Source organism: Botryllus schlosseri, chromosome 14 (genome assembly GCF_051294905.1).
Source record: "Botryllus schlosseri isolate E-star chromosome 14, Bs_hap1, whole genome shotgun sequence".
Classification (NCBI taxonomy): domain Eukaryota; kingdom Metazoa; phylum Chordata; class Ascidiacea; order Stolidobranchia; family Styelidae; genus Botryllus; species Botryllus schlosseri.
In genome coordinates, this window is record NC_137249.1 from 4,634,623 (window position 1) to 4,650,896 (window position 16,274).

A 16,274-nucleotide genomic window follows, 5' to 3' on the forward strand; every position below is an offset into this window, starting at 1 on the left:
GCAGATCTATATTTTTGCGTAAGATCGTGATATCACTCTGCAGATATCTTTGCAGGCATTGCGATGAGGCCGATACTCGGAGAGTGGAGGTACGTATATGAGATTGATCATTTAAAAGGCCGTTGGGTTTAAGATCAGATTCGTCCTATTTTATTACGTTGATCGTCAGGCGAGTGCATAGAGACAACCCAAAAAGGTCATATCGCACAAAAATACACATGGATATGGGTTGTAATGTAATTGATGCGAAGGTATACTAAAAAGGTAGTCAACCGACGAGTGATCCCCTATTTTCTTGAAGATATCCCGTTATAATGTCTGTTAATGTTCGTTGCCAATAGTGTCCTCTTTCTCGGCTCTCAAAATAGGGTAACCTTCAATTCGATACCACACCAGTCGCTATACATTCCAATTGGCCACTAGTGAGCAGAGATGAGCATGGATTAGGATTAGGTTTTGAATAAACAGGATTTGTGAAATTTTGTCGGATTTGGATTGGATTTGGATTAGATATTTTTTTCAGAACGGATTAGGATTTGGATTGGATTTGACTATTTTCTGGGAGATTGAAATGTCGTGTGGCGAATGGCGACAAACTTTATTCAGATCAGTTATTTATGTACTTATGGTTACTAAGTTATCTTGAATCAAGTGAATCGTTGGTTGTGAAAGAAAATTTTCGAATCCCTCCATTGCATAAATTAGTATTTTTTCTGAATTTCCAGTTGGAATCGGATTAGGATTGGACATGGACTTAAATATGAAAAAGTTATGGATTAGGATTTGGATTTGGATTTGAAGGTTCGGATTTGGATTGGATTAGGACATAGAAATTTCAAATCCGCTCATCTCTGCTAGCAGAGGTGGTCAGTAACGAAGTACTTCTACTTTTTGAAGTACTTGAAGTAGATTTTGCCTACTCAAACTACTTTTTAAGTAGTTATGATTTTAGACTACTTCTACTTCTACTTGACAGTTTTTAGTTTTGTAGGCAAAAATAAGCGTAGAATGCCTACTTACTTACTTACTTGTGAACCACCACTCCTACTTCTACTTGAGTAGAAATTCCGGCGTTACTTCTACTTCTACTTGAGTAGCGACGGTGACTACTTTGACAACCTCTGTCTGCTAGTGAGGTCCCATGGAAACATATTAGTGATTAATGCATCCCTACTAGCGCTAAGCCGCAGATCCAACTTTTACAACCTATTAGATGCTGAAGGTATCTGTCGGTTTAAGAATTTAAAAAAATATTATGCGGTAACCGAACTGAAGACGAAAAGCTGATATTATATGCATGAAATCCAATCCCTTCACGCCCCATCGGTGCTATTTTCCAAATTCTCGCTATAGCTAATTAAAAATAGGCATCGTTGCTATGGCCGTTATAGCAGCGAGAACACGCTGGCATGCAGTAAGTAGGCCTATGTAAATAGCGTCCATAATGCTCAAATTCACGATCAAACATCTTCAGGATAGAAGACGGTGCATATCGTTCCGACGGTCAAGTGAGAGGTGAGTGGATGTGCTTGGACATGGCATCGTAAATCGATCATAGTGTGTGCTAATTAATATTGAGATTCAAACATTTAAGTATTGGATTGCGATAAACAGAGGTCGACTACTTACCGACGCGTAGTGGTATTGCTGCTTCAATATTCTATAGTTTGAAGTCTCGGTATTGGTGTACAATTTATGAATAGTTGAAGAAATTTCCATCAAAACCGCGTGAATATTCGCTGTGTTCTGTAATCGAGAAAATCCATCTTAGGTCGGCGACAAATTGATCAAAGAGAGGGTCAGTCAAAGGCGTCACCTGGTTGGTTTGAAAATGGTTCGATACTCTTCATGGATTACATAATGAAACGCTTATTTGTTCCTAGCTGACATATGCAAGCAGCCCGAAATAATAGACAAAGACCGCTACGCGTTCGTGCAGGACTGTATAAACTATTACATATGCATAAATGGCGAACTTTACCACGACCAATGCCCGTCTGGCCTTGCTTTCGATCCGTCGTCAATGCTATGTGACGATCCGGGTCGTGTGAAGAATTGTTCACATATATCGAACACAAGTGAGTTCTAACATTCATATTGATCGATGAATTTGAGGAGTCTAGATCGACAACCCTCGAGACGAGAATTGTGTAATTTTTTGATCACTCGACTTGACCCGAGTCATTTTCTGAAATATGGAAAGTGACTCAAGTTATGGTAGTCACTTTGTGTATTGACTAATATTGTACTATTGTAGGCTACTACTTTCGGGCTCAAATCACATTTTCACTAGAGCTATTACAAGCAAGCCACCGAATTCGAGACCAATGTACACAACACGATTTCAACTCTGAAATTGGCAATATGGTGAAATTACATTGGTTTTTGTATTACTGGTTTCTGTGAATAGTAAATTACCCCATAGAGGGGGGCCCCGTGGATATACTCAGCTATCGCAGCTCCCGCAGCTATCGCAGCTATCACTACTGTGTATATACTCAGCTATCACAGCTACCGCAGCTATCACCAGAAATCGCAGACATACAGGTCATTTAAAGGTCACGTATCGTTTAGGGCGCAGCTATCAGCTCAGCAGCACGTCTGGGTTCAAATAGTGCGCAGCTATCAGCTCCGGAGCACGCCCGTATGCAAATAGTGCGCAGCTATCAGCTCTGGAGCATGCCCGGATGCAAATAGTGCGCAGCTATCAGCTCAGGAGCATGCCCGGATGCAAATAGTGCGCAGCTATCAGCTCAGCAGCACGTCTGGGTTCAACTGGTGCGCAGTAGGGCTGTTCAAAAATAACTTTTTTTCCCGATTCAAGCCGGTCACCTCTTAAATCGTCAGGTTACCCTAAAAAACGACGCGCACCAAATTTGAATTCATTCCAACCAATATTCGATGGTTACGTGAAGCTTGAAAAATTTGAATTTTCCCAAAAACGCAAAAATTATATATTTCCCAAATTTTTCTGCCAACCCCATGAAATTGTTGAGCTATCTTCAAAGACGTTGCTAAACAAATTTGAGTCAATTCCGACCAGTAGAAGCGGAGTTATGTGAGTTTTTCGTTGATAAATCGCGGATTATCCACCAATCAAGGATAATCCGAGAAATATCAACGAAAAACTCCAATAACTCCGCTTCTACGGCTTGGAATTGAGTCAAATTTGTTTTGCATAGTTTTTGAAGACAGCCCAACAATTTCATGGGGTTGGCAGAAAAATTAGGGAAATAAATTTTTTTGCGTTTTGGGGAAAATTCAAAATTTTCAAGCTCTACGTAACCATCGAATATTGGTTGGAATGATTTCAAATTTGGTGCGCGTCGTTTTTTAAGGTAACCTAACGATTTAATCACGTAGCCAGGAAGATTCAGCGAAAAAGGTTATTTTTGAACAGCCCTATTGAAACAAATTTAGATGGTACAATAGCCTACACCACCCATCTACACTTCCGTGAGAATATAAGCGGACTGACTATAGTTGTTCGATTTAAATCATACAAAAGGGTTTGTAAAGGTGGGCACTGCGCAACTTAAACATTGAGCCGTCTAAGAAACAGAGACACATGGCTATTAGATTAATCTACTACTACGGCATCATCATCATCATTAGTTTATTAGCAATTTTATCAGTTCAATACACCACGAAAATGCGATACAATGAAAAAAAAGACAGGGAGGTGTCGAAGCGACTTGGAGTAGTCTATGGAATTAGACACCAACCTTGGCCTAGGCTAGTGGCTCCCAACCGAGGGGGGGGGGGTTGTTAGGGGGGAATGTGGCTTTGGCGTTGTATCGGAAGATACACAGGGTTCACAATGTGTGGCGAAATAGCGCAGTGGTAAACTCCACAACTGCAACACCATAAATGGGTTCTGGGTTCGAGTCCGACCGAGATCGACTCCCAGAATTCCTATACCTGAGTGTTAGGGTTTATCTAGGCTCCTCCTTGCCATCTCATCCGTGTAAGCGGTGTCTTATAAAAGCCTATAGAAGTCGGCCGCTACGGAATATAAAAAATGCAGGAAATTGGCCTGGTGTAAATGACCATACTAGTCAACAGTCAACACACACCATGAACACCTCAATACAAACCAACTGGGTTCACAAGGTTTTTAGATTTTTATGGTAGAACTGTTATGTAGAAACTAATTCTTTACAACTGTATGTTTCTTTGGCGGATTTTCAGCTGGGTGTATGTTTAAATGCCTTCCGTAGAAATATACACCCCATGATAAAGTGAGGCTCGCGAGACGATTTTGTTGGGCCCGCGGCAGCCTCCCGACTAAATTGCTACTAAGCAGGAAAAAGTCAAGCTGAATTCAGCACAAGGTCGCTGGTACCTTTTTTAAGTCAACTTATGTGCTAATGTGAAAAACATATCAATTTCATCGATTCGACTCAAGGCCATAGCAAGCGGGCTTATAGTGATTTATGCTTCTTCAGCGGCTACCTGACCGGTAAAAAAACAGGTCAAGTTTAGCTGTACTTTACCACAGTGTAGGGTAGTGTGGTACGCATTCGACATAGTTCGGACATATCTGAATATGATTGTTCAGCGATTGCTCAGTCAACAATGGTTGTGCGTTAAAAAGCACCTTTTTTAGCCACAGGCAAATTTTTCGCAGGGGGGAATTTCAACTCAAATATCGGCCAAAGGGGGCCACGAGACGAAAATGGTTGGGAACCACTGGCCTAGGCGATGTAAAGAGGAGGCATGAAACACTGAACGAAAAGTAAAGAAGATAGCATAGAAAAAAGAAAGAGTGATTTAATAGACAGCGATTACTTAATGACTTGAAATTGACTCGAAAATTTTGCTCAGAGTCACGAGTCAAGTCATGACTCGAGTCATCCCAACCCTGGTCCAGACGTGCTCTGGAGCTGTTAGCTGCGCACTATTTGAACCCAGACGTGCTCCTGAGCTGATAGCTGCGCTCTATTTCAACCCGAATGTGCTCCGGAGCTGATAGCTGCGCACTATTTGAACCCAGACATGCTCCTGAGCTGATAGCTGCGCACTATTTGAACCCAGACGTGCTCCTGAGCTGATAACTGCGCACTATTTGAACCCAGACGTGCTCCTGAGCTGATAGCTGCGCACTATTTGCATCCGGGCATGCTCCGGAGCTGATAGCTGCGCATTATTTGAACCCATACGTGCTCCGGAGCTGATAGCTGCGCACTATTTGAACCCAGACGTGCTCCTAAGCTGATAGCTGCGCACTATTTGAACCCAGACGTGCTCATGAGCTGATAGCTGCGCACTATTTGAACCCAGACGTGCTCCTGAGCTGATAGCTACGCACTATTTGCATCCGGGCATGCTCCGGAGCTGATAGCTGCGCACTATTTGAACCCAGACGTGCTCCTGAGCTGATAGCTGCGCACTATTTGAACCCAGACGTGCTCCTGAGCTGATAGCTGCGCACTATTTCAACCCAGACGTGCTCCTGAGCTGATAGCTGCGCACTATTTGCATCCGGGCATGCTCCTGAGCTGATAGCTGCGCACTATTTGAACCCAGACGTGCTCCTGAGCTGATAGCTGCGCACTATTTGCATCCGGGCATGCTCCGGAGCTGATAGCTGCGCAATGTTTGAACCCAGACGTGCTCCGGAGCTGATAGCTGCGCACTATTTCAACCCGGACGTGCTCCGGAGCTGATAGCTGCGCCCTAAACGATACGTGACCTTTAAATGACCTGTATGTCTGCGATTTTTGGTGATAGCTGCGATAGCTGTGATAGCTGAGTATATCCACAAGTGATAGCTGCGATAGCTGCGGGAGCTGCGATAGTGGAGTATATCCACGGGGCCTAGAGGGGTGATAGAGTGGAAATATAGTAACTAGGGCATGGGGTGTCAAACATACGGCCCGCGGGCCACATCCGGCCCGTCAGACCATTTCATCCGGCCCGCGAGGTCATTCTGAATAAATTGAAAATTTATTGTATTATACAGCACATTTCTAATGGAATTAAATGTCGAACATGTTTATCGGCCACACTATTACCATCTGTCGACAGTGTTGATTTCTAACTCAAGTAGCCTAACTATCAGGAACAAGGCAGTGACATTGACACTGCATAATGGGAAAGCAAAAAAGTGCCCTTACTGTTCAGAGTTTTCTGGGAAAGAGGACCAAATAATAGGTATTCACAGAGGCAGAAACGACAATGAAACGGCTTCCATTAGAAATGTGCTGTATAATACAATAATTTTTCAATTTACTCAGAATATATGAATATTAGACATGAATATTATAATAGATACACGAAGCATAGAATTCAAATATCTCTGGTCGCACTGCTGGTAACATTACTCGCTGACCCCGGTCTCCAGAGAAATCGAATAGTAAATTGGTCATATAAAAATGATGAACAAAATTCCTGCGACCTCGTTTACAATCTCTTATATTCCTCACAACAAATACGCAGGGCTCACGACGCATCACGATTACAGCAAGACATTATTGAAATCTTCCAAGTTATATCTTCGTTAGATACTTTGTTTAGAGGTTTACAACTGAATTCAATCGTCAAATCATCGCATATTGTCAATTCCATTGTCTGCGAATAACGGTGTCGCTAGAATAGGGCCCATATGATCCGTGATATAATATATTATAGTATTTCGCCTGTAGGTTGAAAATACAGCATTCCAGTGAAAAACAAAGGTATGTAGGCTATTTGGACTTTCGAGGTAACATTTTGGGTCATTTGACTATGGTCCGGCCCGCGAGCGATCAAAACATTTGAATCTGGCCCGCGACCCGAGTTGAGTTTGACACCCCTGAACTAGGGTATTGTATGTTTATATTGGTGATCCAACAGGCATTCCATTGAAATTTCGAAGAATAGTAAAATTACCGCATTATTGGTAGTTCTATCTCTTCAGTGCCGATACACGAACAATACACCCATAAACATTCTTTTATCTATAATAATAATAACCATGTCAAGCATAAGAAAAATTGGTGTATACGTGCATTATGAATGCGCGGCAAAGTTGTAGAAATGTAAGCTGAGCATGACTTGTACTCATCTCTGTACAAGTGTACAAACAGTGACCACTGACCCTTACGACTTGGACACGGGCTCGACTCTCAACACTACGACTCGCACTCAATCCTTTGCAGCCTGACTTTACTCGAGTCAAGGTGTAAAAGTATGGCTAACTTGTGACTCAGAACATTATGACTCTGTTTCAACCTTGTGTAAATGTATTATATGTAATGTTGTGTCAAAATAAAGGAAATCGGCCTGGTGTAAATGGCCACTGTAGTCGAAAACGCCACGAATACCACAAACAAACAAACTCCTTGTGTTACGTGATAATCATCTTGATTGTTATAACCTTAACTATCATCTGCAGGATGCAACTTAGTTTGCCTAAATGGAGGTTATTGTCTGGGAGAATCTGCATGTCAATGTCAACAAGGATACTACGGATATCGCTGCAGCTATGGTAAGCAATTATAAATGCAATTGAAATTTGCATTTTTCTGAATTGAGCATAGCTGCCAGTCAGTAACTTTTATCGTTTTTATGAATGCATTGTAATTTCCTGTTCACATCAGGGGGATATGATAGACCACCAGGTTTGCCACTGCAGAATAATGTATGGAACACCAGCATGTGTGTATTGTATGGGACTGGTCATGTAATCACTTTTGATGGCTACGCTTACGATTTTCCTGGAGCATGTCAATACGAGATGGCATCATCTTCAAATTCTCACGACTTCAAGGTACACCCTGTGTTCCCTTTTGATTGCATTGTCTTGTTGAATTTTATTGTTGGTAAGCTTGACTGTGACATGCAGTCAGGTTACATTTTATACTGCGGTAATTTGAAATTGTATCAGCTGTATGCATTCATATTGTCCAGGTACTTGTTCGTCGAAATCCTGCCTGTATTTCTGGTGGAGAGTATCGATTTGATGCTATGCCTTGCATTACTGGCGTTAGCATACTGGTTGGTCAAGCCAGCAAAATTTCAATAACGGGCTCCACTGTTGAAGTGAATGATCAAAGGTAAAGTTTGCTACTTCATTACTATAAATTATTGACCTGGAGATCTTGTATCAAGTGTTTAAGTTGTTGCAAATATATTTCAGATATCAATGATGATAAAGTATTAACTTGATACTAACATATTTTTTGATACAATACTGTATAATTTTGAAAACAACTGAAATCTGATAGGCGGAAGTGATATTTCCAGATAAAAAGTGGCATATTACCAATACATTTTAACTCGATGGCATATGTTTATATTGTTTCCTGATGTATGAGCAATTGAGCATGAGCATGCAATTCAATGAAAGACAGCAGTTGAGCATAAAACTAATCCACATGCTGCATTCTTGTATGTGACTTATACATACGAATTATGATTTGAATTTTCTCTTATGGACATCACTCCTTATCAAATATAAATGTATTACATATATAATATATGTTGCCATTTGGTATGAAGTTTATTACAACCGTGGCTGGAATATCCTTTCGGTCTTTCAAGTTATTTCATGTGACAATGTGATTGCTCGCGTGACAAATTGTCCTCGTGATAATCTTTCAGCTACTATGGAATTGTTGCTGATTTGCAGCTTCTGACACTTTAATTTCTGAGCTCTTTCTTCAATATATATCCTTATTTTTAGCATTTCCATGCCATACGACGGGTACGGATTGCTGATAAGCAAAATGGACCCATATGTTATCGTCAGAGTCGGAGACATGGTGTTGAGATGGGATCATCTTTTGGGTGCGGTGTATGTGGTACTGCATGGCGATCGATATTTGAATGACACTGCTGGCCTGTGTGGAAAGTTTGACCACAATAGAGACAATGACATTACCAACCGTGCATGTAAGTCTAATGATGAAATGATTTACTAGAAAAAATAAATCCAATATACAGAATCTTATGTAAATCAACGAGTTAAGTATGCAAAATTGTTAATGATGGGCTAGTGTGTCCACAAATATTCTCCTCGTATTTTTTAATTAGATCATATCCACTTACAGACTTCAAACTCGGGCAAAATTATTATTTAATGCATTTACATGTGTTCTTCTAATGACATGTTTGTTTTCAAATGTGGTAATAATTCCAGTTATAACTACCAAAAATGATTACCGGTATTGATATTTTATGATGCAATATGATACATCCGTATTGAACAGAGCCATCCAATTGTATTCATGAGGTAAGTCCCGTATATCTCTTTTAAATCCTTTTATTTTCAATACATAAATTCAACCATGAGCAATTGAGTATCCATTTCAATCAAATTCATTACATCGCATTACATTTTATCGCATTGTATATGTGTGCGTCTTGTGATGAAAATATAACTCAACGATTATTGATTGCCACAATTTTTATTGCTCACATTTTCAAACATTTTCGGAAATGAATTTATGTTGTCATGTTTACCAGATAGTCACAGGCGTAAAGTGTTTTCCTCAATATATTATCTATATTACATAAATATTGCAGTGGACACTATTCGTCTTTCCACCGATGGAATCCATTTAATGGCAAAATCCTGGAAAGTAAACGATAGAAACGAAGAATGTGCAGATACCATGGACCTGGCTGAGGATAATGTAACTCAATGTGTACAGCAAGAGGTAAGATTTGGACTTCAAATTTCATTTTCATGTGCGTCTAATTGATCAGTGACATTGATCATGTTATATGAGATGTCTAACGATTTTCCTTGATGGTTCGTACTATAAATTTGCACACCATCAAATATGTGCCAGATTCAATTTGATTCTGTATACCGGTATATATTTATCCACACCACATTGTTACTATTGCAGGATGTTGTGAGGATATGCAATTTTCTGTGGTTGAGCTTTTTCGAAGACTGTCACTCTCAAGTACCAGTTCACGTATTCGAAGAATTGTGCCACCAAGAACTATGCCGGTGTGATTATCTCAGTACTGTGGAGTGTCATTGCAATATCATAACACAATACTCGAGGTTTTGTGCGGCAGCAAAAGGAAAACCTTCAAGTTGGCGGACTCCCACTACTTGCGGTAGGTTAGACTTGATAAAATATGAAGTAGAACTTTTTATGACATCCTACATCATCGTATAATATATTTTAGGATTTCCAATAAGATGCAGCTTTTTGTAAGGATTGTCTTTCTGCATACTTGTTGGAAATTTCTGTTCACTACAAAAAAGCAGTAATGTTCGGCTATATATGTATTATCGTATAAATTATGAGGTGTCAACATCATTCTGTGACATTGATACTTGTACAAGGTCAATTTTAAATATGTGTCTTAAGAAATGGTGCCGTCAGAAATTGCTTGTCTTCAACTTCGGTGAACATTGCAAAATCTGAACATCAAGTGCTTTGTATCATTGGTTGCTTGTCAAACTTTCAGAAAAAAAATGTGACTGGGGCCAGGTTTGGACTGAATGTGGAGAGGAATATCCTTCCACTTGTTCTGTGCCGTGGACCGTGTTCAACCAGGGATGTATAGATAGATGCCAGTGCCCGGAAGGTAAAGATGCTAGCTTGATGGTTTGTGTTTTCGAAGATGTGTGCTGAGAATATCATAATGCAACAATTTATATACGTTTTCATTTGGCGATAAATCAAAAAAATATATGATTTCTGTTTTAAAATACTCCCAGAAGTTGAAATTTTAGATTACTTTGTAGCAAACAGCAAACAGATCTCTAAGGTATTGTCATTTATTTTGCTTCAACACCTGATGAAGGAGCGGTGATCCGAAAGCTCATGTGTCGATAGCCGATTGTTCATAGTGTACATGCGCGACAAGATATCAACATCCTAAGTAAATTTAAATGTAACCTCTAATCTTGATTCCTTAAAGTCATATAATAGATCAGAAATCGCTATCGATTTCTAGACTGGGACTCAGTTTATATTGCTTTAATTTCTGACAAATGTATAATTTAAACACTCTGTTGGGTGTGAAAGTGGTGTATTCCAAGATACTGTAATAACAACGTTTGCGAAATTATTTTATAATGAGGAAATATCGGTAGCAAGTATACAGAAACGCGTTTTACACTCTGCTCAATATCAACGTAGCAATACTCAGACGCCGAATACATTGTCCGGTCTGGCCTAGATCGTTAAGGCGTAAGCTTATATTCACATGCAAGTTGTCGTCGTGATTGTTGGCAAATCGATGAAAGATATTGATTTTATGGGATTATATTATCATTTGATTACCCCAGTTGATACATTTGGCGACTTTTCAAACGTCAATATGTACTTCAGTATTGTCACATTATATGGCCCGAGTCGTCGAGTATCGTGTACATTATTATAGGCTATCACTTCACTGAAATGTAGGGTTGGAATTAGCAATATGACGTCACGTGACGTCATGAGGTTCACGTTCGCGTTCACACAGAACCTTTCAGAGGTTCACACCATCCCTAGTAATTATGCTCGTCAACACTATGAGATGACACGAATTCTATAACTTTATCAGGTACTCAGGTATGAACTCATTCTCTTCATAGCTGTGCTTTCTTTTTGATAGGCACATACCACCATGGTTCTCAATGTGTAAATGAGGCAAACTGCCCATGCATACATAATAATGTGGAATACAAGCCTGGGGAAAAGGTGTCATTGTACAATTGCCATACCTGGTAAGGACAGACACATGTTAATCCGTACTCGAGTGATCGTATTTGATGTTTGATTTTGCAGTATCTGCACCATGGGCGAATGGTCATGTGATGACGCAACGTGTCCTGGAACAGCATTTATTCATGGATTTTCACATTTCAAAACGTTTGACGACAATTTTTTCACCTTTCAGGGCAAATGCAAGTAAGAATCAACGTCAGAGTTATCACTGGTTCAAGTGTGGTAGCGCCGTCATTATATTATGAAAATAGGGCCCAGGGTCAAGGGTAGACCATGGAACTGATCATTAGGCCTTTTTAATCTCTCCATAAATTGTTAATTCATTAGCCACAAGAGTTAAAAATCTTGTCAATTCTAGAGTTTCTATCAATGTTTGATATATTTTTTAGGCACAGTGATATTGTATGATGTGTTTTGTAGATATCTGTTGGCTGAAGACACCGGCAAAAGCTTCTCAATCATTATCGAAAATTCCGATTGTGGCGCAGATCCCGGGATTACATGCACGAAGTCATTCACTGTGACGCTTCGTTCATACGGAGCAGAACAGGTGCGTGGAATATTCACATATCTATTATTATGATTATCTTTTATTACTGTTTTGTTCCAACTTGATACCGGGGACCATATTCTATAAAATAATCTGTCTGTTGTGTTCCAGGAAATCAAATTTCGTTACGGTGGTACCGTAAGCATCAACCACTTTGATGTTCAACTGCCGTATATATCAGGTATGGCAATTCTAGTACCTTTAATTGATATTCTGTAACTTGGTCACACTTAACCTTCTAAAGGGTTTGACGGGCACATCCTCCACACATTGTCTTGCAGTCTCACGATGAAAAGAAGGCCGTTGCAGGTCTGGTGCGAGACACTTGTTACTTTTTATTCTTTTTTAGGTGGTCTCATTGTAGAAAGGGAATCATCGTTATCGTACTTGGCAAGAGATGTTACCACTGGGTTAGAAATTTCCTGGAACGGGAAAGGCGTAGCATTTTTCACAATACCACAGAAATATGCAGGTTGGTCAATTGTTTTTGCATTCTTTGGATTGTCGGATGATTTTATACTGTTTGAATTTCTTAAAATTTAGAGCAAGTCAGAGGATTGGTTGGAAATTACGATTCAAATGCAGCAAACGATTTTGTTACATCTGGCGGAGTAATCGATGAGAGGGTGATTTCGTTTGGAAATTCTTGGAAGTTGGGCATCAACTGTCCCGATGCTATTTCTGACGAAACAAAACCGTGTCAAATAAACAGTCAAAGAGGTTGGTAATTATAATTGGCTGTGCATTGTACATAGTCTAAAAATATAGCTAAAACTCGTCTGCCGGATCTTGAAAATTCAACATTCACTCTTGCATTCGCAATGGTGATCATATTTTCCTCTGAATCAATACTCAATTACCAGTGGCGAGATAGCGCAGTGGTATAATCCGCGGCTGCAACACCAATGGGTGCGGGTTCGAGTCCGACCGAGGTCGACTTCCGAATTCCGATACCTAAGTGTTGGAGGTTTACCTAGGCTCCTCCTCGCCACTTCATCTGCGTCAGCGGTGTCTTACAAAAGCCTAGAGGTGGGCCGTGCTACAAATCGGCAGTTACGGAAAAATAAGAAGAATATCGGCCTGGTGTAAATGACCATAGTAGTCGACGAACACCATGAATACCCCAAAAACAAACAAACTCAATTACCAGACAGATTCATAATTTACAAGTCCCTGTTTCAAAATTTATTAAGCTACTCAAGGGGATGAAAAATTTGCTTGTGAACAAATAAACTGTGTATATCTATAAAATGCCTAAATTATATCGTATGATACTTGATAAGATGTTTCCTGATATATTTTAAGACCAGTCATGGGAACGAAAGGAAATTCTTGAATACATATGTCAGACTTTAATGTATATTTATAACTGACTGTAACAGACTGTATCTGTATAACAGATCTGCTTTAATATTTGCTAGTGATGCTAGAAAGGCCAAAGTCATCCATATCATTCTTGTTCCAGAGCCGTATGCAAAAGAGATGTGCGCAAAGCTGTATGGGGATACGTTCCGGTCGTGCAACGATGTAATCGACCCGATTCCATATCATAAAAATTGTTTGTATGACGTTTGTGAATGTCAAGGTGACATGGAAAGAGATTGTGTTTGCGATTCTCTGGCCGTTTATGCCAGAGCCTGCTCATTCAAAGGTGTCACCTTGAAGTGGAGAGCGAGTGGATTTTGTGGTATGAATATGAATATCTCTCGCATATATAACAGTTGATATAGGCCTTTATGTGCAATATCCCCTTTGTACATCTGTGTAATCTTTCGTGATTGACTAAATGCTTGGAAAGAATACTAGTTGAGGCATGAACTGTAGTTTTTTTACCTAATAGGTTCAATCTGATAATAATTCGTTATTGTATCACAACATAATCTTTACACTTGGAAATATTATCTTAATGTATTAGTGGGTTCTATACAATGTTCCCTCTAAGCTGCGCACGTACGCAAATGCGCAGTGCTGACATGGTCTCTGCGCACAGGAAATCCAAGTTGCGCACAAAAAATCCAAAGTTATGACCTTTTTGGAGTCGTTACGCACTATTGTCCAATAGGGCTCTTCAAAAATGACTTCTTTTCTCATATCGTACTGGCTATTTGATACAATTGTTAGGTTACCTAATTTAAGCCTACACACAAAAATTGGTTCAATTCCAGGCAGTAACCGCTTTGCTACAGGAGAAGAAAGTTTCTATTTATTATATAAAAATAAATGATAAGAAATTTGAACATTTTCTATTCACTCCATGAAAGTGTTAGGCTGTCTATAGAAACGATGCTCACCAAATTTGGTTCAATTCCAACCAGTGGAAGCGAAGTTATTGCCATCGAAAAATTCGGATTCGAATAAAATAGTATTTACGGTGACCACAACTATAATAAATAAACAAAGAATCGGTCACCGTAAATACTGTTTCATGGGGTGAATAGAAAATTTTCAAATTTTTTATTATTTATTTTTATATGATAAATAGAAACTTTCTTCTCCTGTAGCAAAGCGGTTACTGGCTGGAATTGAACAAAATTTTGTGTGTAGGCTTAAATTAGGTAACCTAACAATTTTATCAAGTAGCCAGTACGATTCGAGAAAATAAGTCATTTTTGAAGAGCCCTATTGTCCAAGGGTCTGCGCAGTGAGTTTGTGAGTGTGCGCAGACTCGTCAAAAATTAGAGAGAACATTGGTTCTATACTCATAAGCGTCTCTTGGTTAACATAATCAATGTTGTAATGCTGGTCGTAATAATATCGATGCTTATATCAGAAGTGGTACGTTTTCACAGATGCTCAATGTACTGGAGGCGAGGAATTTCAGCTTTGTGGCAGCTCCTGCAAACGGACTTGCCGATCATTGTCTCTTCCGGAACTTTACTGTACAGCGAACTGTGTCGAAGGTTGCAACTGTCCAGCTGGGCTCTACAGAAATCCTGAAGGTACTCACGTTTATGTGTTTGTAGGTTCGCTGTCTGGTATGTATCCTTGCATTCAGGTGTATGCGTTGAAAAGGAATTTTGCCCTTGCTACAATTTGGGAATGTGGTACGAGCCTGGACAAACCATTCACCATGTCGGAATTATGTGGTGAGATGATTTAGATATATAATTCTAATATAATTTTCACTTTTTCCATGATAATTTAGCTTGAATTTAGCTCCATCACAATATCTAACAGTATATAAATATTGTGACTTATATGTGCAAGTTGTTTTTAAAGACGTTCCTCATCTCACCATGAGCTGCCAAATATTGTTGTAGGTTTTTTTCATTCAATATTGTGAGGATTGTCGGATACATTATGTGTGAGCATTGCAAAATCTGAAAGATGAAAACAATAGCTCTAATTTTATGATCTTATGTAGCGAAAACATACATTAATATGTATGAATGAGGCGCCCATCTTTTTCCAGCCAATGCGTCGCTGGGGTGTTGAAATGTGAAGGCGAGGGCACTTTTCCCACCATATGCCCGATCGGTCAAGTTTACAGGAATTGTACCGCTGAAACGATAGCTGCATCAGCATGGATTGGCGGGATAGAATGCGCAAAAACTTGTCAAAACAGAGACCTGTCTTGCCCTAAAGTTGGTTGTGAATCAGGTATATTGAGAAGACCATTGGTTTGTTCTGTTGATTTAATCCACTACCAGCTGCATCTGTATATTTTTCCATGTACAATTTACATGGCCTGTTTGTGAAAAGTTTATAATGTAGTGGTAATTAATAACTCAGTATTGTCGGAATATCTAAATATCGATTGAAATATTCTTTAAGCGGTGTTCAACCATTTATTATCAGGATGCATGTGCCCTGATGGACTAGTTCTTCACCAGGAAAAATGCATTTCACCCACGGATTGTCCCTGCTATCACAACTACGAATATTACGACAACGGCAAGGAAATACAATTAGATTGCAACACATGGTATGTCTTTTTTGGCTATTTGCAGTGACCATCTGAACATGAACAGAAACTACATTATCCCTAATCCACAACATTCCATATTTAGCAGTACCATGTCTAGTTTATATACTAATGTGTAGCATATGAAGTTTCC

General features: G+C 39.6%; 1 protein-coding gene across 1 annotated transcript in view; it reads left to right on the top strand.

The window, feature by feature from the left end:
* Positions 1-16,274, top strand: part of LOC145455736 (uncharacterized) — a 61,230-nt gene that overhangs the window by 220 nt on the left and 44,736 nt on the right. The window contains exons 2-23 of the mRNA XM_080333718.1: positions 56-89; positions 1,475-1,515; positions 1,772-1,819; positions 1,884-2,078; positions 7,379-7,471; positions 7,584-7,753; positions 7,894-8,039; positions 8,669-8,877; positions 9,511-9,644; positions 9,840-10,059; positions 10,417-10,536; positions 11,554-11,665; positions 11,727-11,849; positions 12,087-12,216; positions 12,328-12,397; positions 12,566-12,688; positions 12,760-12,936; positions 13,682-13,903; positions 15,006-15,155; positions 15,212-15,302; positions 15,629-15,816; positions 16,015-16,141. Of these exons, the coding sequence (XP_080189844.1) occupies positions 56-89; positions 1,475-1,515; positions 1,772-1,819; positions 1,884-2,078; positions 7,379-7,471; positions 7,584-7,753; positions 7,894-8,039; positions 8,669-8,877; positions 9,511-9,644; positions 9,840-10,059; positions 10,417-10,536; positions 11,554-11,665; positions 11,727-11,849; positions 12,087-12,216; positions 12,328-12,397; positions 12,566-12,688; positions 12,760-12,936; positions 13,682-13,903; positions 15,006-15,155; positions 15,212-15,302; positions 15,629-15,816; positions 16,015-16,141 (2,923 nt within the window). The remainder of the gene's footprint in view (positions 1-55; positions 90-1,474; positions 1,516-1,771; positions 1,820-1,883; positions 2,079-7,378; positions 7,472-7,583; positions 7,754-7,893; positions 8,040-8,668; positions 8,878-9,510; positions 9,645-9,839; positions 10,060-10,416; positions 10,537-11,553; positions 11,666-11,726; positions 11,850-12,086; positions 12,217-12,327; positions 12,398-12,565; positions 12,689-12,759; positions 12,937-13,681; positions 13,904-15,005; positions 15,156-15,211; positions 15,303-15,628; positions 15,817-16,014; positions 16,142-16,274) is intronic.